At 35.8% G+C, this 24,629-nt stretch overlaps 1 protein-coding gene across 1 annotated transcript; it reads left to right on the top strand.

The window, feature by feature from the left end:
• Positions 1-2,930: 2,930 nt before the first annotated feature.
• On the top strand, positions 2,931-4,312 carry LOC104105778 (CASP-like protein 2D1). Its single transcript, XM_009614167.4, has 3 exons — positions 2,931-3,424; positions 3,506-3,617; positions 3,788-4,312. Exons 1-3 carry the CDS (start codon positions 3,261-3,263, stop codon positions 4,058-4,060), a joined length of 549 nt encoding a protein of 182 aa, XP_009612462.1. The 5' UTR covers positions 2,931-3,260; the 3' UTR covers positions 4,061-4,312.
• The last annotated feature ends 20,317 nt before the right edge of the window (positions 4,313-24,629 follow it).

The raw sequence follows: 24,629 nt of genomic DNA, 5'->3' as shown, positions 1-24,629 counted from the left end.
TTGGGTATTTGTGATAATTTTTAGAACTTGTGAGTATAAGTCATGTTTCATGTTTTTCCAAACTAAACTTCACCTAAAACAGATGTCCAAACATATTTTTATCTTCAAACCAAACTTCACCCAAATCAGATATTTCAGAATAAATTTGAGAATCTATCAAAATATTTGAAGTGGAATAGCAAGTGTAGTATCCTTGTACTAATTTCCCCCTTTTGTTGCTTTGTTATATTACTGCCACGTGGACTAGAAAGATTATCTTTTGCAATACATATGTGACAGAATGATTATGCATACATGATGCATTAATAAAGCTTTCTTTAAGCACAACAAAGAAGTGGAGATTTGGCGTAACAGGTAAAGTTATTGTCATGTGATCAAAAGGTCACGGGTTCGAGCCGTGAAAATAGCCTCTTGCAAAAATGCGTAGAGTAAAGTTGCATACAATAAATCCTTGTGGTTCGGCCCTTCCCCGAACCCCGTGCATAACGGGAACTTAGTGGACTGAACTACCCTTTTTTTAAGCATAACAAGGACTTAGACAAATTTGATATTGAGGTAGGGTAATTGAACGGTGAAAATATTTTTTTGATACATGGACGTAATAAATAAAGAAAAAGTATACTTATCTCAAAGTTTAATTAATAAATAATAAATAAAAAAATGTTTTCACAAAATATTAGAGAAAATTTAATTTACATGGGGAGTAAATATTGTTTGACAAATCGCTTTAAAACCTAGGATGATTACAGTTCGCGACGATGGTTGTGTTTAGTGAAATGACTATCGAATTTAAGATTTGATTTCTGAAGTTGCATTGGATAAATAAAACAATTTAAGATTCAAATTTTTTAAAGTTGCATTTGAAAGATAGAAGAGGTTAAGATCTAATTTTTTAAGTTGTATTGAAGAGAGAACTACTTAAGATTCGAATATTTTAAAATTGCATTTAAAAGATAAAAGAATTTAAGATTTGATTTCTGGAGTTACATCGAATAGATAGAAACACTTGAGACACATTTGGTTCCTTGCAAAATACATGAATGTGCTTTCTTTTTGCAAGGAAGTTTGCACCAAGTGCTTGTAAAATAGTATGAATCGTACATCCATCAACATGTAAAATCAAGTGCAAACAACTATATATCAACGAGCCTTTGCTGCTTTCATAATGTAGTGAAGCTTCCTCGGATGACTTTCTAGTTCTTATTTGCAGGGGACATGATTATGATTTATGGCACTTCATCTTTGCCCCCTTTACTTGTTTCTCCTTTGTTTGATTGTTTCAGTTTTTATAACGTGATACCTTGGTGTGAAACTAAATGTATTATGGCACATAGTTCATTATTTCATGTCATCCTCATTCATGAGATTGAAGTTGTCACAACAATATTATTTCTGAAATACATGACCTGCAAAGGAATATTTCTTTCATTTTCCTTATAACGAAATTATACTAATACAATATGCACACAAGGGACTTGTACTTTGACCTTTCTTGCATTATCTGATTCTTTATACTACTATAAGTTGTCAAGAATACGGCCATTAAAGTATAGGAGAAGGGGAACAGCAAGTGTAGCAGGGTTCAATCACGTGGTATCCTTGTACTTTCCCCCCTTTTGTTGTTTGCTTGTGTAATATTACTGCCACGTAGACTGGAAATTAAAGAATCTGCTTTTGCAATACATATATGTGACAGAATGATTACGCACATAATGATGTAATAAAAGCTATCTTTAAGCATAGCAAGGACCTAGATAAATTTCAAATTGAGGTATGACTTATGAGTAATTGAATGATGAAACATATTTTTATCGATGCATGGATGTAATGATAAATAGAAGTATACTCTGTTACTATTTTCAAAATAAATGCATATACTTATTTAAATGTTGAAGACAATAAATAAAAAATCAAACAATATATTCATAAAATATCAGAGAAAGTTTTGTAAAAAATAGTGTTTGACGAGCATTCAAAAAAAGTTAGTGAAGGTTATGGTTGGTGATGGTTGTGATTGATGGAGTAGTTGTCGAACGATGGTTGTACAGTGGTGGCTGATTATGTTATGCATTGGTAGTAAGGAGTGAAGGTAGTTGATAATAGTGGCCGATTATGTTATGTATTGGTAGCAAAAAGTGAGGGAGGTTGATAATAGTAGCCGGTGGTGGTGGATATAACTGGTGGCTTGCACTAGAAGTGATAATTGGTGGTGGAGATGTTTGGGAATAGTCGTTGTGGTAATAGTTGGTGATGAAGGTGATTGATAGTGGTGGACATGTGGTGAAAGATGGTCTTTTGTCGATTTGTTTTTTAGTATATATGTATATACAGTAATAAGTAAATGGTAATATTGAGTAATAAATATAAAAAATAATACTACTTGTCATTATAATAATTTATATATTTGTTCTCTTCTATAAATATTAATATCGCTTACCAAAATTCTACTATTATGTGTTATTACTGATTAGTAATAGTAGTAGATAGAATCCAATAGAGAGATTTATTATCTTAGTGATTTTAAACCTCTATATAAATGAATCAGACCTATTCAGCGAAATAAATAATCGTAAAAGAAAAGATTACATTTAATAAATTAATATCTGAATAATTCATATGCAAATTTCCATCTAAGACAAACTAGCCTTAGTCACAAAATCCAACAACACGTATAAGTCATCTTTCACGGGTCTGAAGCCGAAAGCAAACAATATAACTCACCCCTCCCCACGGTTACAACTTATTATCCCAAATGTCGGGACAAGTGTTTGAGAATTCTTTAGGAATAAAAGTAGGCACGCGTCTATACAATGTGGACAAAAGTCAAATTTGTCATTGCCTATGTTTGTGTTTTTTTTTTTCTTTTTTCTTTTTTGGTAAATTATGTTTGTGGTTCTTTTCTTTTTTCTGGGTTGGTATTTTTTCCCACTATATTTGTGGTTACACGCAGAAAAGAAAGCCAAAGAGCCGTGTGGATTTAATTGTGCCTTTTGTTTGGTAGGATTAGAGAGATATCACCAACCCAACTCACTCACCCCTTGCCATGATTTCTCTTCTCAGCCACCCCACTTCTTCTCTTTTTTCCCACTATAGAGAAACTCGATAAACTACCTGGCTTCTTCTCCATCATTTCATTTCTCTTTTTTCAAGTAAAGAGATTAAAAAATAAACAGAATAACATATACACATACCCCATCTCACCATACATATATATGTAGGGGATGAACATTGTAATTTCACTGCTATTTTGACTGCAAGAGATGGGGTTTCTTGGAGAAGATGCATCAAATCTTAAAGTCGTAGACTGTTTACTGAGGTTGTTTGTGATTCCCTTAAGTGTGGCCTCCATATGGCTGTCTGTCTCCAACCAACAGGATAATAGCAGTTATGGGAGAATTGAATTCAGCAATCTCACGGGACTCAAGTGAGAAAATTGATTTGTATCTTCATGTTTTTTCCCCTTTTTGATGCATGTTGAAGTAACAATATAATTAATTTTGAACAGGTACATGGTTGTCATTAGTGCTGCATCAGGTGGATATGCTCTTCTTACTGCTATATCTTTGTGGGTCAGGAGTTTAGTCACTAAAGCATGCTTCTTCTTTCTTTCTGACCAGGTTTTCACTTCTTCCCTCTTTTTCTACAGTTTGGTTCTTGATTTAAATACTGTACTTTCTTTTTTCCTGAAGATATGGTGTGTCAAAGTTTACTTGGTCAAAATAGATAAAATAAGATGGGGTTGTCATATTTACTCTAATATAATGTTCTCCCATTTGGTTTTGCACAGATTGTAGCATACTTAATGGTTACATCATTGGCTGCAATTGGGGAAATTCTTTACTTAGCCTATAATGGTGACCAGAAGGTGACATGGAGTGAAGCCTGCAGTTCTTATGGAAAATTCTGCAGTAGACTGAAGCTGGTTTTGGTTATCCATGCCATCACACTTTGTTGTTTCCTTGTATTAGCTGTGATTTCAGCTTACAGGGTCTTTAGCAGATTTCAGCCTCCTTATGTTCCTATTAAAGAGAATGAAGAAGAAAAGGAAATGCATAAATGAACTCATTTGCCTGTTTCTACAGTCAACTAGTGTTAATAGTTTTAGTAACAAAAATTTCACATACATGGATCAACCCTTGATCAGTCCATTTCAGATGACATTATCTGATATTGTTGTTACCATTTGTGAGTGGGCAAACGATATAACATAATCCAATATTTGTGTCAACCCTATATTGTTACCATTTGTGAGTGGACAAACACTATATATTTGTGTTAATATAGTGTTTGATGAATAAAAGTGTTTTCTTTAGATCTCTGTTTTACATGGTTGCTTGTTAGCATAATCCAATATAACATACCACCTGATAATTTGTGGCACAAAAAAAGGGGAAAAACAAATTGATGAGCAGTCACAAGGAATGAAACTACAAGAGGAGAAAGCCACTTTTCGGCCGATGATTAGACATCTCTGTCTATGATATTACTAATTGTATTTTCAAGACTAATAGATTATACCCAAAACATAACTTTTCGCCTTCTAGTAACACACAAGTAAAAAGGAAAACTAAAGTGAAGCGGAATTATTTGAATATGAAATTCCACTTACTAAAATTAGAGTTTTTACAAATTTAGTCCTTACTCTGAGTTAACATTCCAAATGCGTTTTAAAATGAAGGAGCCAGTTGGAAAAAATCGACCATAAACTGTGGAAAATAATAAATCAAATTCTCATACTTTAAAGTTGCAGAAACAGTGATTTCAATATTTTGTGGAAATTATTCCAATTGTATCTGTATTATTTAATCGATCATATTTGACCTTTAATCAGTTAAAATGTACAATTTTTATCCATATAACTAATGGTGTTAAGCTGTGTTAAAAACTTAAAATACTCAACGAAATAATTATTTAAAAGATTAAAAATAAAAGGTGAAGGAAATGCTATCCTATCAGTGCATTAGATAGAACATTACTGAGGTTGTGTAGCTAATTGGCAACGCATCAGATTCGTCAAACAGGACTCGTTCTAGGAATTATCTTCCAACAATGTGTAAGCACGAAGCAGCGCCTTCATTTACTGTTCACCACTCAGCCAAAGCTATTTACTGATCATTTACTAATTTTCTTCCTCTTTTAACTGCGATTTTATGATGTCACCACTCCGTGCCAACACAAATTCAGTGTTAATTCTTATGCTTGGTGACATGGGTCCCTATACAACAGCTTAACATTCCTTCGTCCGGTACCGATGATGTTCGCCTAAAAAATTACTCTTTTCGCTTCAATTTATGTGAACAGATTTTTTTTTTAATCCGTACAAAAAAGAATGATCCATTTCTCTATTTAAAAATAATTTACCTTTATGCAGTGATTTGTAGCCACACAAAATATATGTGCCTCATTTTACACCACAAGTTCAAAAGTCTTCTCTCTTTTCTTAAACTTCGTGCCCAGTCAAATGAGTTCACATAAATTGAAACGGAGGGGATATATATTTAATCATTATTGCCTCATATTCTAGTACTTTTAATCGTCTTTTGAGTATTAATTATATTATTTTATGCTTAATATTATATTTTAACTATGTAGGAATAAAGCGGTGTGAAGATGAAGAGATTTTTTGGAGCAAAATTAAATAAAACGCGAAAGAAAAAAAAATTAAATGAATGAAAAATAAGGAGACAAAGTGGGACACCTTTTGGTGTTTGTCCCTCCTTGTGGAAGACAAAAGAATAGTTTGTTTGGTCAAGCTTCTAAAATCAGCTTATTTTGAGAAGTTCTTTTCTCAAAAGTACTTTTTAAAAAAGTATTTTCGGTGAGAAGCAGTTTGTGTTTGGCTAATTAATTTAAAAAGTCACTTTTGGACAGTAATTAGTATTTGGCCAAGCTTTTGAAAACTGCTTCTAAGTGTATTTTTCTCAAAAGTGCTTCTCAGAAAAGTGCTTTTGGAGAGAAACTACTTTTTTCTGCTTCTCAAACACGGCTTCTGTTTCTCCTTAAAAATACTTTTTTTTCCTTCCAAAAGCTTGGCAATACACCTCAATTTTTGGCCAAAAGTGCTTTTAGCCAAAAAAGCACTTGTGGCCCAAAATACGCTTGGCCAAACAAGTTAGAAATAAGATATAGAATGCAAAGCAAAACGTAGCAAAGAATGAAATTACAAAACGTTTCAGGTTTCAGTGGCGGGGCTAGCGTGACGCGCTACCCTCAAACGCTGGATGACGTGATTTTTTTTCACTTCATTCGGGACAAGGTTTTTCGATCCTACACATCCCTAACTCGTATAAAAAGAAGTCTAAACCTATTTTAAAAGGGGGGACATTTTTGAGAGGAAGTTTTGACCAAGGGAGAGTATAGAGCCGCTGTGGACTCTATGGTAAAGTTATGTAAGGCACTTGTTTCAAGCCCCAAACTTGAGGAACTCAATATTTTTAGCAATAATTGATTTATAGGTTTTCTTTAAACAATATTGAATACTTTTATTTGGAAATAACTTTTTTTATATAAACGGAAAGATAATTTTGTTACATTTTTGAATAAATCATCAATATCAGAATAATTATTAGGGGATATATGAATAGTTGTATTATTTTAGGATGCACATAGACACAAGAGGGGATGGGGAGGGGGTGAAATGTGTCGTACCCCATTTTCGCGTGCCAAAGAACCTGGTTCTTTGAATAAACTATTTTGACACAAAATTGAAAGTGAAGTGCGGAAATATAAATAACACAATAATATTTACGTGGAAAACTCCTTGCTCAAGGGAGTAACAAACCACGACCTACCCTCACAGGATTTGTTTTCAAAATTTTACTAACTTCTAAGAGCAATTTTAGGTTACAACTTAATAATCAAGGAGACTAGCTCTAGTACCCTACCACTACAATTAACCCAATTGTAGCTAAGCTTTAGGTTACAACTCTATAACCAAAGATACTAACTCTAGTACCCTTCCCCTACAATCAACTCAACTGTAGCAGTCCCTTTCTAAAGTAACTCTAGCTTAGAAAGCGAAAAAAAACTTCAAAATTCGATCACCTACGTTTACACTTTTCAAAAGCAAAATAGATTACAATTAAGAACAATTGACTCAACCTAAACAACTAAAGACCTTCAGCAGTTTCGTCTTCTGGACCTGGTTCTTCAGTTGAGCAGCTTGAATCTTTGAAAACGCCTTCTTGCTATGAATGCTATTTTCTTTGAATGATTATCTGTATTTTCGTACCATTAGCTTCAATAGAAGCAATGCAGTGCTTTATATAGGCATGAGGTTGGAAAAAATTCTTCTCCAATTTAGGCTCCAAAACCTAAAAGAAATCGGTTAGGGAAAAGAATCCTTTTAGGATTTGGCTTCCTTATTAATTTTCAACTCATCAAACCTTTTCCTTTAATGCAAGTACTTCCATAATTATTGAATCCAATTCCAACACAAATACCTCCTGCTAATATTTTCCTTGTAGCACAGAAATTTAATTCTTTACGAAATCTGACTTGCATTAGAATTTGACTTTCCTTAAAAGACTCCTTCACGTGTTTTTTCTTTCCATGCAAGTATTCTCATTATTAATGAATCCTTGTTGACCAAGAATTTCTCTAATTATTACCATACTTTCAGCCCACGAAATAATTTCTTCAAGGAATCCAAATTACAACTGAATTCCAGTTCAACCGTCTTGTACTGGGAATAAGCTTCCAGTTTCTGATCAGCGTTTTCAAGGGACCTGGTTCTGTCGATATTTGCATAAAATATCTATAACATTGTATATCAGCACAACAAATATCTTTACGAGATCTAGTTCATTGTCAGCTGTTAGTTATTCATCAAAACATTTTAAGCACATACTCTTCAGACATCTGCTTCACGGGACCTGGTTCTTTCATTGACAACATAACAGACCTGTACACAGTCTAGTAGCCTAGTAACCTGTTCATGAAACCCTGGTTCTCAGATATGGTTTGTTAATCATCAAAATATAATTTCATGCTCAGCTCAACAAATATTTTCTTTTTGATGATGACAAACCCATGTGCAAATCACTCAGCGGCTTCCCCGATTATTCATCAATCTTCAGCATAAGAACTAGTTTCATTTGAATACTCTTCTTCAAGTTGTCTATGTTTGCACAAGTATAAGAGACTCACCTTCCATTCATCGCAACCCTGTAGATGGCTAGGTATAATTCAATGTTAGAACCTGCAGAAAAACTCAACGACAACACCTTTTATTAGTCCAAGTGCTTAAGAACCAGTTTCATTGATTGCACATACTTCACTTTCCCCTTTTGGCGTCATCGAAAAATAAAATATTAGTAGAGTTAAAAGTGAGAATTAAGCAATATCAAGCATGGCCACTCGGGCTACACTAACATGCACATAAATTAAGAACTCAAACATTAATCCCATGATATTTTTCATCTTAAGAGACTCATCAAACCAAGAATACAAAAATTAATATATATGTACCATATTAAGCCTCTTAGACCTAAACTAACAAAATTAACAAGAACCTGCTTCAAATGCCACAAAAAGGAATGTTAAACCAGAAGAACACAAAAGATAGCAATTCAAAATAGGACTTGACTCGGAATGGACTGGGTTTGAACTTGTCTAGGAAAGACTAAGGACCAGGTTCACTGATTGAAAGATGGTTATTTCTGCACAATATAAATATTCTCATTCTATTCTTTCCATCTTACTTCTGTGAATCATCACAATGCCTCTTTACCTAGTGGTTTAGCTTTTCTTTTCACAAACATGATATTAACTTCACCTCATGATTTATTTTCATCTTTCTTGTTCCTTTGAGCTAGTCCCTACCTTAGTTTTCTCTTTCAAAGTAAAGGAACCTATTCTTTTTCAGATTGTTAATCTATTTCAAGCTCTATAGGCACAACAATTTTGTTCATCCATTAATCAGAACTTGCCCTTTATCTTCTTCTCATACTCCTTAGCAACTGAAATACCTTTATCGGTGGATACTTGTAACTGTTCTTCCCTATTAGATAGAGGTAAATTATCAATGGCATCTTCTTTGTTCACTTCTTCTTTTCTATCTATCATTTACCGTCCTTCACAATTTCAGTCCAACTGGACCAAGGAACCAGGTTCCTGGTTGGACTGCTTCTCTTTGTTAACTTCAATTTTACTAGCACTTTCGTTACTAGCACCCTCTCAAATCCTAGAGTACGAGATACATCATCTCTAACTTCTTCAACCTTTCTCTCAAACTCATTTTTTCACCCTTACCAGCACCAACACAACTTGGTTCATCGCTATGGGCTCGTGGGGCGCCTTTTCCCTTACTACTAACTCACTCATTACATTCTTTTCTCACTTCTTTCTCTTATCCACCTCTAAGTTTTTGCATTAATTTCACGCACATCATATAACACAATCAGAGGCTTTTTCAAAAATATATCCAATGGCACAGCATCAACAGTATTTGCATATTCTTCTTGAACTTATGTAGTATCAACCTTAACTCCTGAATCTTCCCCCTAAGGACTAACTACCATTTTTTCAGAACTTTCAGCTTTCGATTTTTCACTTTCATCTTCATTAGAATAATCAACAAGTCGTGATTTTTGTTTTATGGATAAAAGGTTCTGGGATTTAGGCTTTTGCACAACAAATCAATTTAGGGCTCAGTGGATGAAGCATCACCAACAAATTTGGTGTACTTAGATTCAACAAACACAGATTGAGAAAAATTTCTTGGTTGAGGACCGGGTTCTTAGACAAAGAGAGAAATAACTCAATTTTAAAGTTTAAAAGAAACCCTTCTAATTTGTCTAGAGTTGAGGAGGCTCATGATAAGTGGAGATTTTGACTACTTATTAGTACCTTTTTGCTTTTGTTTTAGTCCAAAAGTGTTTAATTGTGTTCCAGAAAACTAATGAAATATGCTTAATTGCAGGAATAGTGAAAAATGAGTCCCCAAGATGAAATCCAACTCAAGAAGGAGTGATATGAACTCAAGGACACAAACAGGCACAGAAGCTCAGAAGTGCGGACCGCATATTTTCATCTGCGGACGCAGATTGTGAAGAAACTCCTATCAGAGACAAGTGCAAAGTGTGGTCTGCACATGACATGTGCGGTCGCAGAACCTGGGCAAGAGCAAAAGTTCAGAGAACTTATATCTCAAGTTCAACAGATGTGCGGACCGCACAATTATTGTGCGACCGCAGAAGAACAGCCATGCGGCCGCAGACACATTTGTGCGATCCGCAGAAGAGCAATGTGCGGCCGCACTCAAAAAATTTCGGACCGCAGAAAGAGATAAGTGCGGCCGCAGGTTTTCATTCCTGTCAGGCTTAAGCAAAGTGTGGATTGCACATGGAATTGTGCGGCCGCAGAACCTCCGAAAGGGTATTTTTATCCGAAAATTCCAGCACTGTATAAATAGAAGACTTTCACTTTTTTAGAGGAAAGTTTTGACATCAACAACTTCATTAGACGTTTTCTTTTACTCTTTTTAGTAGTTTTTGCTATTTGAGCTTTTTGAATATTGATTTCATCATTTTAATTATCAATATGGGTTTAATTATCACTTCTTTTTCTTTTTCTTCCAATTTAAGCATGAGTAGCTAGATTTTCACTAGGGTTGTGACCCAACCCTAGTGTGTAAACTTAATGGGTGTTTGATTTATTGCTTGTTTATGGTTGGGTGTTGATTATCTAGCCTAGTTCTTGCTTTTATGTGAAGAATTAATAGTTGCAAACATTATTTCATGCCTATTTGACATGGTCTCTACTTGAGAAAGAGAGACTAAGTCTAAAAAAACTTGGCTAGTAAGAAATTGGGTCAATCGAGAGAATGATAAGCTCAATTAAAGGATTGAACCTAGAGATAGTAAAACCCGATTTGAGCTTATCATCAACTGTTTTGTTCAATACCCATTTGGACTTGAGAAAATCAAATTGAGCAAAATCACTCTCTGACCGAGAGGTATTGAGTGAGTATTTGGGTGTTGATATCTATAATACACCCCTACCAATAAAACAAGCTTTAAAGTTTACAACACATTAGGCGAACACCTAGGTGAAGGTCATAGCCCTAGGCCTTTCATATCATTTGAAAAACAACCAAAAAACACTTTCCTAGTTTAAATTCTTAGTTTGTAATCTTCGTTTAAATTAGACCTAGAAGCAACCCAAATTTGTGGAAGTACAATTTGAGATAATTCAAGCTCATACACTATAATATATATTCCTAAGACCCATTCATAGCTCCCTGTGAAAAATCGATCCCGACTCCATGTTGGATATTACTATTGTAACGACCGTATTCATATCCTCAAATAGAGGAGTGAAATTGGACGAGATCAGCTGACATGGAAAGAAATTAAACTAAATAGTAGCAACTAGAGAATGAAATATTTTTGGTGTTTTAATCCATTAAGGAAAAAGCCTAGGGGTGTAACTTTCACCTAGGTGTAAACCTAATGGGTAAAGTAAAGTAATGCTTGCTTGGTAGATTGGGGTGTGCTATGACTCTCAATTTTCAAGCACCCACTCAATACTTCTCGGTCACATAGTAGTTATGCCCAAATTGGCTTTTCTCAAGACTAAATGAGTAGCAATCTAAACAATTAATATGAGTCCAAGTGAGATTTTTCCTATCTCTAGTTCAACTCCTTTAATCAAACTAGTCATAACCTTAACTAGCTCTATTTCTTATTAGCCAAATTTTTCTAGATTAGCTTCCTCTTTCTCAAGTAAGAACTAAGTCAAATAGGCATGAATCAATATTTGCTACCATTAATTCTAGATATAGAGTATAAAAAAAACTAAATAACAAACACCCAATCATAAGCAAACATTAATATTAACAACCCATAAGTTTTACACACAACCCTAGATACAATCTAGCTACTCATGCTTGAAGACATAGAAAATAAAATAGTGGAAGTAATTGAAGACGTAAAACTATAATTAAAAGATAAAAGTAGTGGGTCTTCTCTAATTTTGATCACAACTTTTCCAAAGTAGTAAACTATAACCGCTAATGCTACTAGGAATAAAAAAGTTACCCTAAAAAAGTGTTTCTTATCTATTTATAGTGTCCAAATATTTATTGATAAAAATGCCCTTAGGGAGGTTATGCGGACGCACAATTTGGTGTGCGGACCGTACTTTCTTCTTCTCTTGCAATTGGAGGAATTCTGCAGCTGCATAATAATCTATGCGGCTTCAGCTTCTGCGGCCGCACATTTTGGCTGCACATCGCATTCTCAAGAGGCTTCACAAGTAACATGATCATCGTCAATAACATTACTAATTCACAAGACTCGAGTATCGTCAATAGCATTAGTATTGTTATTGACAATGATCATGTTACTCGAGTCTTCTCCAATTTAGGCTCCAAAACCTAAAAGAAATCGGTTAAGGAAAAGAATACTTTTAGGATTTGACTTCCTTATTAATTTCTAGCTCCTCAAACCTTTTCCTTTAATGCAAGTACTTCCGTAATTATTGAATCGTATTCCAACACGAATTCCTCCAACTAATATTTTCCTTGTAGCAAACGAATTTAATTCTTTAAGGAATCCGACTTGCATTAGGATTTGACTTTCCTTAAAAGACTCCTTCACATGCTTTTCTTTTTCATGCAAGTATTCCTATAATTAATGAATCCTTGTTGACCACGAATTTCTCTAATTATTACCATACTTTCAGCCCACGAAATAATTTCTTCAAGGAATCCAAATTACGACAGAATTCCAGCTCAACCGACTTGCACTGGGATAAGCTTCTAGCTTCTGATGAGCATTTTCAAGGGACCTGGTTCTGTCGATATTTGCATAAAATATCTACAACTCAGTATATCATCACAACAAATATCTTCACGAGATCTAATTCGTTATCATCTATTTGTTAATCATCAAAATTATTTTAAGTACATATTCTTTAGACATCTGCTTCACGGGACCTGATTCTTTCATTGACAACATAACAGACCTGTACACTAGTCCAGTAACGTAGTAACCTATTCATGAAACCCCAGTTCTAAATTACGGTTGGTTAATCATCAAAACATAATTTCATGCTCAGCTCAACAAGTTGTAAATCCTTACACTCTCTTCCTTATTTTTTCCAAGTCACAATTTTTCTTTTCTCTTCTTTCATAAGTTACATACTTTCTCGAGTGGAATTGCTATAAAGACCTCTCCAAAAGCTTGATAAAGAAAATGACCTCCATTTTTCTTTCTCACTTATTTTCGGGCCAAAAAATCCTAACACGTGGTTTACTGGCTGAAAGGGTAGTCGGGGGCCAAATTAATATTTTTAAAAGTTGGAAATTAGCTATTAAATTATAGAAAAATTCTATTTCGCTCGCTTCATCTCTCTCTCTCTGTCACGACCCCAAATTTTCTCCGTAGGATGTCGTGATGGCACCTAATCTTTAAAACTAGGTAAGCCTATCAATGCGGAAAAATAATAAATATTTGAAATAAATAAACTACAATTCAAATAATTTCAACTCCCAAAACCCGGTAGAAATAAGTCACAAGCTTCTAAGAATTTATCCCCAATATCTCTATATAACAGAGTCAAAAGAAAAAAAAATAAGGAAGCAACATAACAATAATAGAAGGGGACTCTGGAGTCTGCGGACGCTAACAGATATACCTCGAAGTCTCCGTGCACAGGTACTCACTGATATCTGGGCTAGTAAGAAGTACCTAGATCTGCACAAAAAGATGTGCAGAAGCGTAGTATGAGTACACCACAGCGGTACCCAGTAAGTGCCAAGCCTAATCTCGGTAAAGTAGTGACGAGGTCAGGTCAGGCCCTACTGGAAAATAATAATGGCATAGTAAAATGTTTAATAATATAATAAAATAAATTAACAATGGAAATGAATCAAGTAGCATATCACCATTTAATTACACAAAATAATGGCAAATAATATCTCGTGGAATCAAAACAGAATTCCTTTCAACTTTAAGAAAATCACAACAAATAATCAAAGGCAACTATGGCCATAAATCAATATCAACAAGGGTACTCACGAGGTACCGCCTTGTAGTCCCAAATCATAAATAAATTCACAATATCTCATTTCCTTATATTATCGCGGGAGCCTTCACAATTTATTTTAAAGAAAATATTTTTTCCGAAATAGCATCCCGCGTTTTAGCCATCCTTATCACACCGCATGATTTCTAGTAGTTCCCCCTACTAGCCACGCGTATCAAGCCACCCTTATCTCACCGCATGCGTTTCAATACCCAGATCTTATACCACCGCATGCGTATCAATATCACAATATATCACAATTTGCACCTCCAGTGCTCAAATAATTTAACTTGCCAAAATAATTCAACAATAATATTTTTTCACAATAAAGAGCTCACGGCTCCATCACAATGAGTACGAAAATCTTACAAAATATTCGGGAATAAATAACTCAACAAAATAATATTTCAAAATTTTAATACATTGCTTAAATACCAAATTTAAAATGTCAAATAATTTATATTAATAATATTTAATTTAAGAAAAATCACCCTTCAAATAATGCACAGAATAAAAGAAATCAAGTTTCAACTAAACAGATAAAACAATTAGTAGGAAAAGGTCAAGCAAATTTAAAATATAAACATTAAATCAATGATGAAGAACATAACAAAATAAAATAATTTAATTAATGCGCAACAGTGATCCACACAATTTAAAAACATAACTTCCACATCTAGCCCGTGTACACACTCGTCATCTCGTGTACACGGCTTTCCACACATTACAATTATCAATCCTAAGGAAAATTTCCCCACACAAAGTTAGACAAGTCACTTACCTCGACTTGCTCCAATTTAATCAAGTAGTATGCCTTTTTCTCGATTTTCCGACTCCGATCGACTCGTATCTAGTCATAATTAATTCGATACAGTCAACAAAAATTATAGGAATCAATTTCATAAGAAAATACTATATTTTTTAATAAAATCCGAAATTAGCTCAAAAATTGCCCGTGGGGCCCACGTATCGGAATTCGGCGAAACTCACAAACATACCAGTTTCACTTAAATTTGACTCCGAATCGACACCGAAATCTCAAAAATTAGTTTCTATGAGATTTCTAAAATTTCTCAAATTTCAATCTCAAAACACTAATTAAATGATAAAAACAATGATATATTCGTGTATATTGACCAAATCCGAGTTAGAATCACTTACCTCAATGTCTTTCCCTTGAAAATCTATCAATAATCGCCTCTACTCAAGCTCCAATTTGTTAAAAATGGTTAATGGGACGAATGCCTTCCTTTATAATTCCGCCCCAGGCAGTCCTCGATCATGGCCTCGATCCTGGGGCTCGATCATGGCCCTCGATCCTGGGGCTCGATCATGGCCTCGATCCTGGGGCTCGATCATGGGCCTCGATCTTGGGCTCGATCACAGCCCAGAATTTCCAGGAGAGGAGAAAAATTGCAGCAGCTGTTTTTAGTCCAACTTTTAATCCGTTAACCATCCGAAACTCACCCGAGACCCTCGGGACCTCAACCAAATACACCAACAAGTGCTAAAATATCATACGAACTTATTTAAAACCTCAAATCCCATCAAACAATGCTAAAATCACAAATCACACCCCAATTCAAGCTTAATGAAACTTAAGAATTTCCAACTTCTACATTCGATATCGAAACCTATCAAATCAAGTCCGATTGATCTCAAATTTTGCACACAAGTCATAAATGATATAACGGAGCTATAAAAAATTTTAAAACTGGATTCCGACCCCGATATCAAAAAGTCAACTCCCCGGTCAAACTTCCAAACTTTAAATTCTTATTTTAGCCATCTCAAGCCTAATTTCACTACGGACTTCCAAATAAAATTCCGATCACGCTCCTAAATCCAAAATCACCATACGGAACTGTTGGAATCATCAAAATTCTATTCCGGGGTTGTTTGTACATAATTCGACATCCGATCACTATTTGAACTTAAACTTTTAATTTTTCATCAAAATTCCATATCTTGGGCTAGGGACCTCGAAATTTGATTCCGGGCTTACGCCCAAGTCCCAAATCACGATACAGAACTACCGGAACTGTCAAAATACTGATCCGAGTCCGTTTGCTCAAAATATTGACCAAAGTCAACTCAATTGAGTTTTAAAACTCTAATTCACATTTTAATCCATTTTTCACATAAAAACTTTTCGAAAAATTTTACAGACTGCGCATGCAAATCGAGGAATGATAAATAGTACTTTTCAAGGTTTTAGAATACAAAATTAATTATTAAATTTAAAGATGACATTTTGGGTCATCACACACTCTCTCTCTAGTCTCCATAGACCCACTCCACTAGGTCAATTTCCAGCGGTGAGTGACCCAAAAAGAGGCAGCGATAGACTTTCTCTCGTCTATACCCCCTTATAGCTATGTATTTCCTTAGAAATTGTCAATTTTGGTAAATTCTAAATTTTTTTTTCATAAATCGGAGATTTGGGGGTAGATGAATTTATATGTTTAAAAGTGAAGTGCATGTGCATTTGCTATTTGTATTTGGTTTATATCAAATCAGATGTTGATGTTGTTCATTGTTCGGCTAGCTTTGGACTTAATGTTTTCGATTATTCTCGGTATTGTGACCTAATGTATACTAATAAACTTATGGTCGTTATTATCAGAATTCAGTTGTTCGCCAGAATTGAATTTTTTTTAATTACTGAAGTTTTAAGTATATGTTTCAAGTTTTTAACTGTGACATTACTTATTTGCTTGTAGTAAAACATGAGGAAGAAAAGTTCTCTTCCTAAGCCGAGTTATAAACCAAAAAGGATCGCAGTTTTTACATGGTTGGTCATTTCTTAAAAACTATTCTCATAAATAAAATTACTTTTTGTTTATTCCAAAAATAGCAAATTCTTTTACATTTTTAGCAGTATTGAAATATTATGATATTGATTAAAACATTAACAGGTCCACAAAATCAGAGATTAGTTAAAAAGAATATTTGACTCACTAATTAATAGTAGATTTTATACCCTATTAACCTATTATCATCTCTTCCCTCAAATTTCTCGTATTCCCTACCCCATATCTAACCCCCCCCCCCCCCCCCCATCTTCCACCTTCACCCTTTTCAACCTAACCACTATAGTCCCTCCATTTTTAACCTCTGAATCTGTTAACGATCAGCAAACGAAAATGGTGAATCCATCACCTTCAGAGATCTGAAAAAGGAACATCGTCAGAAAAGCACCATTATTTACCCATGCTCTTCTTATCTGTTTTTATCTCTTCTCACTTTGGAAGAAAAAGGAACAAAGAAAATAAAAAAGAAAAAGAATAAGATGTATACTTTATAGTTTATCTAATGTATATTTGATAAAAATTACCATGTTATACCATTTATATATTTAAACATTTAATATACCATAATTATTATGTAAATATACCAAGATTATTCTAAATAGAAGACTCAAATATACATAGAACACATATACATTATACCATTATTATACCATTTATATAATTGAGTATGAAATATACCAAAATTATTCTATAAATATATAATGGCATCGTTTGAGTATTATACCTTTTATATAATTAATGTTGCTAGTTGAATATATATTATACCAATAATTATTTCTTGTGGAAGTCATTCTTGCGAGAAATTAAGAAACGATTGTGTGAGAATTAAAAGCTTATGCCGTTATGCATGATTTTAGGAAGACTTTGTTTGTGATACATACGTTTCTGATTTAAATGAAAATATGTTGTTGCCATTGGATATAAATATCATTATCCTGCTAGGATTTTGTATTTAGTTTTGAAAGCCTGGATAATTTTGAAACTATAGCAAATGCAGAGCCTTCAAAGATACCACTAGGAAAGCAGCAAATGCATTGCCTTCAAAATCTGCCACAAGGAAACGAAGAATGCTCCAAAAATTGGTAGTAAAAAAGGAAATACAGATAAGTTTGAAGCTTTCGCCCGTAAAGTAAACACTGGGCCTTCTAAGCATGATAGGAAGAAGGAAAAACAGAGGCATTATTTTTATATTTTATTTAATAAAATGTAACACTTAATTATACTCTTTCATAATAAATATTTAAAATTATATAATACATGCGCTTTAATTGGTTTGAACCTTTTCGGAGTACGATGGCCAAGTTGACTAACTTTTGTGTGAATTCGGACATGGATTTTTTTTAAATAAAATTTATATATTTTGATCTACATAAAAAATACGTAAGTCACAATATATAGCTAACAATTTAAAATATTTAAAAGTTATTTGCAAAAGATATGGTGAAATAACCCTATTTGACTCCCCAAATAATAAATGGTTCATTCTTTTTAAAATTGAATGGAGTATCTACTTTAATAATACTTATTATTACGTAGTAATCTGTTTATGTTCTTACTTGTAATTTGACACATAAAATATTTTTTGAAAAGTTTGACCAAATATAAATTGTTACTCAAAACTGCTTTTCAATCCTAAGTTGCGGTGTTACCTGCCACATTATCCAAAATTATATGCAAAGTTAATGGAAGAAGTTCGACCTATTGTCCTGAAAACTTTTCCTCAATTTTTTTTGACTACACATTATCCAAACTATATGGATAGTTAATGGAAGAAGTTCGACTTATTGTCCTGGAAAATTTCCATCAAAATTTTTTGACTACACATTATCCAAACTATATGCAAAGTTAATGGAAGAAGTTCGACTTGTTGTCCTGCAAAATTTCCTTAAAACATTTTGACTATACCTGTCTTCTACTCCTACTCGGCGCCGGCCCGATGGTAAGGCAACTCAAGCAACCGTTTGAGGCTCCATATCTATGGGGCCCAAAATTTTTTAATATTAAATAGTTGCATATGATATTTTTTTAAAAAAATATCTAATATATCAAAAAAAAATACATTTTTCATGAAAAAGCAAATAAGAGATAATTTGGTAATATGAATAGTTACTTTTGGGATTCAGCCCTAAACTTTAGGTGTGAATATATTTCTTGACTCCTTTATACACTATCATCATTATCATGAGGCCCATATTACTTTGATTATTTTGTCTTTCTTTACAAGTCCAATATCTTATAAAACATTCCGTCATGTAAGATAGCAAAAGGCAATTGCAACCCTTTTTTGTCAAGCTTTTCCGGCATTGCACCAAAAATATTGAAGCAACAAAAGTAATATCAAGTTATCTATAACTGTTTGTTAAACCAGGTTCAATTGTTCCGTACTTTTCTTATTACTTTGCATCTAGAATTTGTTATTTTTTTATATCTTTTATCTGTAAGTATATGTATCATCTTTTTATTTATTTATAATCCTAGTCAAGAAATCGATTATAAATAAATTATTAATAATTTACATCTCAAAAAACTAGAAAAATAAACTATAAATAAAGTGTTACTAAATGAGTTTTTTAATACCGAAAAACTTAGGGCCCCTCATTGAAATTTGGCTTTAGGCCCCAAACACCGTTGGGCCGCCCCTGCTCCTACTGGATACGCTTCACGAATTGCTGTCCCTCCGAAACACCATCTGTTAGGGACCTAATGTGTGTTATTCCTGTTGTCCAAGCAACTAGTAATTGATGAAATGATCTCCTATTATTAGTTATAATTTAAATAGAAAAAATGAGTTTTACAAAGTGTTTACCCGAAAAACGGATAGAGTTGAATTTATACGTAGTCCTAAGAATATGTGATAAAGCTCAATACAAATCGTAAGGATAAAAGGGAATATCAAATATCGACTACGAAGAATGTAAAATGGACAAAGTTGTAAAGAAGAGGATTTTTAGGACTAAGCAAGATGAATCAGTTTTTTCTTTAGGCTCAAAATAGTAGCTCTTGAATATAAGAGGATCTGGTGCTTGAATTACAATGTGAGCTCTATATCAAAAAACCTGCCTCTCAGAAATGATAAAACCCCCCATTATAATAGAGAGACCTTACTTTAAATATAATTAAAAAATACTCAATGGGAGATCCATGATAAATCAGCTTTTTCACAAGATTTCCTAATCTAGTGGAATTGCAACGGCTTATGTCTGTGAGTCCGATCAGACTCGGGCTTTTGATCTCGGCTTGAGCCCGATTCTAACTCGAGCTCTCGATCTTTGGCTTAAGCTCGATTCTGACTCGAACCCTTGAATTGATTCGGGGTCGATATTGGTTGGTCTCCACCTCATAAGCTTGATAGCTTTACTCTGCATCATAGTTCGATTAGGATTCGAGCTCAATAACGATATCGAACTCGACATTGATCGGCCCCTCGGGTTCGAGGCTTTTTTGCTCCATCTTCGGAAACCATCTCGAAGTCTCACTTCGATCGACTATCATTCGAACTCGAGCAGACGTGTGAAGGATGAAATCTATTTCGACTGTATACAGATAGTCCCCTCGTTTCTCGGAAAGAATATGGTGAGAAACGATATGATCTTTTAACGGCTCGATCGGATTATAACCTGACGTTTTCATCGGGCTCGACCATGACGCATGTGATAGCTGTTCCGTCGGTTTAGTCTTTCAAGGCTTTTAATGCATGTCAGATGGTGGTCGGCCACCGCTGATACTGAACCGCCATCGCTTGAACCTATAAATAACTCTTCCTTTTATCATTTACCACTTTTACATCTTCTATCTTCCAAATTTCCCAAGTCCCTTTTTGTATTCTCTAACTTACCCATAAATCTGTGATTTCTTTTTGCAAAAGCCCCTCTTTAATTCTACCAAATCTTTGTCACTTTCTTTTATTCCTCACCTTTGAATTCGAAAATGGCAAAAACTTCACAAACTATTCCTCAGAAAGAAAAGGCTTCATCTTCACAATGTGCCGCCGATGATACACCGGCAGGACCACGGCCTGAGGAGTGCGTTCCCTGGGCATGTATTCTTACTTCTGATTTTTAGGTCGATAAAGGCTCATCGGTCCCAGGCCGATGTGAACCAGTATCGAGGTACATATGTTCGATAACCGAGAAGCACCTCCAACAGCTAAAGAAAGATTGCAATTGGGATAAAAAAGAAATAATGATTCCTTCTTCTGACGAAGATATCATTTCTTACGTGAAAGGGTTTTTGAATGTGTATACTTATCCTTTCACGTTAGGTTCCCTCGATTCTGTTATTATTGACTTTTGTCATCAATACCAAATAACCCTGGGCCAGGTCCATCCTTCTTTTTGGCGGATCATTATCCTAATCCAATATTTTGTGAGCAAAATCGAGGGGATGCCATTCACCCTCGACCATCTTATACGATTGTATCGTCCTAGATGTTTTCGAGGAGGGTTAATAAAACTTCAACGTCGGGCTACCAAGACTCTGTTCTCGAGTATTGACGAGGACAGGGATCGAGGCTGGATGGGCAGGTTCGTTCGAGTGAGGACTTCAGACCTGATTCCGACCGAAAAGATGCCCTTTCCCGAGGAGTGGAATATGAAACGTAAGTGTGATCCTGATGTTGCTTCTATTTTGTTCTTTCATTTCTTTTCTCAACGACATTCTTCTTTTTGTGATGTAGCGGTTCCCTCGATGCCCGGAGCAGTTCACGATCTCAAGAACTGGGTACGAGCTTTTGTTTCGACCTTCACAGACACCGAGCGCTCATGGCGTGATTTGTCAAAGGGTCGGCGGGAGGCCAAAAATCATGGTAAGCCCCTTTCTCGTACTCTTTGATAGTTCGAACGAGGTAGTTTCCGAATATCTTAATAAAATTTTTCATATGCAGGTCTGGGTAAAGATGCGGTTTTGAGGCCCTTGTCCAACGAGGAAGAAACTTTGGCCTCTGTCCCAACGCCGGTGAAGGTAAATAAAAGGAAAAGAGCCACCATTCCCGGAGATCCAAAACCGAAGAAGAGGACAGCTCGTAAGCCGAACAAGAATGGCATTCCTTTGACCGTGGAATTAGTTCTGCGTCTAAGGGATGAAGATGAAGAAGAAGAATAAAATGATGGGTCTGCGCTGGCGGCCCGAACAATGAGAACCACCGATGCCCCATCGGCTGCTGGATCGATGATGCTTCATGAGGCTCCGCCTCGAACTGAGGATATACCGGAGAAAAATTCAGGTGGAATCCCTGAATTATCGGAGATCAAAGACTCATCTCATCGGAGCCAACATATGGGGGATATGTCTGAAAGGGCCCTCGAATCCCTTCGAACCGAAGAGAATGCTCCAAGTGATTCATTTGGGGCAGCAGCAATCGAAGATTCGCCCACCTTTCCCGCTTTTTCCGAAGGGGTGATTTGCCAAGCCCAAACTCTGGGGGACCTCGATCTAGACAGGCCTCACGATGGAGAGGATCCCTTTCATGACATGTTTACCGGTGTCGAGGACGTTGCCGGTACAGGTGATGAACCGGATCCTTTTCACGGGGTGCGACAGGCTTTGAATCAGGTAAGCCTTAAAATTATTTTGTCGGTACTATCTTTATGTTTACTTTTTGTTAACTTCATTTCCTGTTTCTTTGTAGGCAGTGGCAGTTCATCGAGAAACATGTTCTCGGTCCCAAAACGGGTTGCGTCGATACGAGGCCGACCTTCAACGGGTTACTAATGAGAGGAACTCCCTAACACGTCTCTTAGGGCAGAGAGAAGAGGAAATAAAAGATCTCCGAGCTGAGTTGGCCAAGGCTTATCGAGATCAGACCGATTTGTCTGAGCAGGTAATGATACTTTTAAAAGCTTATGGGCTTGATACCGTAACAATGGCTAAATTTTCGGTCTCACAGTTGCAGCAAAAAATTGAGATGGTCGGGAAGCTTCGTGAGGAGGTCGACATGATAAAAGCGGAGTCTTTGCAGTGGAAAGAAGGTATGGACCGCTTTGCTGCAGAGAAAGAAACTGCTCAAGCCAAGTTATCATCGGCCGAAACCCATCTTCAGAGAATGAAGGAAAAAGGCCTGGTTCAAGCAAGAAGAATAGAGGAGCTCGAGGCTCGGTTGGCCTCTGTACTTGCCAAGGCTGAATCTTATTTCGAAAAGGCAAAGGCCGATGCGGATGCACTCGTGGCCGTCTATCGGGCCGATGCTGAAGCTTCCCAGGTCCAAGCAAGAAAGGCAGCCGAGACCGCCGATACTCGAGAACATTGGGTTGCCGAACTTGCTAAGTGCCGATCTCGAAGGGAAACCCTCGAGGAGATCCATGCTCGTGGTTTCGATCTTGCTAAAGAAATAAAAAGGGCCAAAGAACTTGAAGCCGATGCTGAAGCCCTAGTTTCCAATGACGACGATGATGATGATAGGAGTGAGAGCGGATCCGAGAACGGGGGGGAGCCCAATAGAGAAGAGACCGCTCCTGAGGATGACCAGGAAGCTTAGTCCTTAATTTTTTACGTTGTAATCAATCATGTAAACTAATTTGTATAAAGAAAATTTTGCTGACTTGCTTATATTTTGTAAAGACTTTATTCATGCCTTATGAAATGTTTTCACAATGATTTAAACAACATAATCAAATTTGGACTTCGTAGCCTTTATAATCGAGCAAGAACTTGAAGTGATGTAGCCCTTAGGCTTATTAGTCAAGTCAATGATTCGAGCTCGATGTAATGTAGCCCGTAGGCGTAATGGTCGAGTGAGTGCTTGCTCGAACTCGAAAAAAAAGTAGCCTGTAGGCTTAGTAGTCGAGTGAATGATTCAAATTCGAAGTAATGTAGCCCGTAGGCGTAATGGTCGAGTGAGTGTTTGCTCGAACTCGAAGTAAAAGTAGCCCGTAGGCTTAGTAGTCGAGTGAATGATTTGAACTCGATGTAATGTAGCCCGTAGGCATAATGGTTGAGTGAGTTCTTGCTCTAACTCGAAATAAAAGTGTCTCGTAGGCTTAGTCGTCGAGTGAATGATTCGAACCCGAAGTAATGTATCCTGTAGGCGTAATGGTCGAGTGAGTGTTTGCTTTGAACTCGAAATAAAAGTAGCCCGTAGGCTTAATCGTCGAGTGAATGATTCGAACTCAAAGTAATGTAGCCCGTAGGCATAATGGTCGAGTGAGTGTTTGCTCGAACTCGAAATAAAAGTAGCCCGTAGGCTTAGTAGTCGAGTGAATGATTCAAACTCGATGTAATGTAGCATGTAGGTGTAATGGTCGAGTGAGTGCTTGCTCGAACTCGAAATAAAAGTAGCTCGTAGGATTAGTCGTCGAGTGAAGGATTCGAACTCGAAGTAATATAGGTCGTAGGCGTAATGATCAAGTGAGTTCTTGCACGAACTCGAAATAAAAGTATCCTGTACGCTTAGTAGTCGAGTGAATGATTTGAACTCGAAGTAATGTAGCCTGTAGGCGTAATGGTCGAGTGAGTGTTTGCTCGAACTCGAAATAAATGTAGCCCATAGGCTTAGTAGTCGAGTGAATGATTCGAACTAGAAGTAATGTAGCCTGTAGGCGTAATGGTCGAGTGAGTGTTTGCTCGAATTCGAAATAAAAGTAACCCATAGGCTTAGCGGTCGAGTGAATAATTCGAAATCAATGTAACGTAGCCTGTAGGCGTAATGGTCGAGTAAGTGCTTGCTCGAACTCGAAATAAAAGTAGCCCGTAGGCTTAGTCGTCGAATGAATTTATCTTAATTCTATTTGCGTAATAAATCTCCAAATAGAGGAATTTTTCTTGGATATAAGATGTCGGTAAAGAGGAGAG

Source organism: Nicotiana tomentosiformis, chromosome 6, assembly GCF_000390325.3.
Source record: "Nicotiana tomentosiformis chromosome 6, ASM39032v3, whole genome shotgun sequence".
In the NCBI taxonomy this organism is placed as follows: Eukaryota; Viridiplantae; Streptophyta; class Magnoliopsida; order Solanales; family Solanaceae; genus Nicotiana; species Nicotiana tomentosiformis.
Note: the sequence above shows the minus strand (reverse complement) of the source record. Positions and strands in the feature narration are given on the sequence as shown.

Excerpts from the sequence above, each read along its gene's own strand:
- LOC104105778 (XM_009614167.4), top strand. The coding sequence starts at position 3,261 with ATGGGGTTTCTTGGAGAAGATGCATCAAATCTTAAAGTCGTAGACTGT. Across the intron at positions 3,425-3,505 it reads AGCAATCTCACGGGACTCAA|GTACATGGTTGTCATTAGTG; the intron begins GTGAGAAAATTG and ends AATTTTGAACAG. Across the intron at positions 3,618-3,787 it reads TCTTCTTTCTTTCTGACCAG|ATTGTAGCATACTTAATGGT; the intron begins GTTTTCACTTCT and ends GGTTTTGCACAG.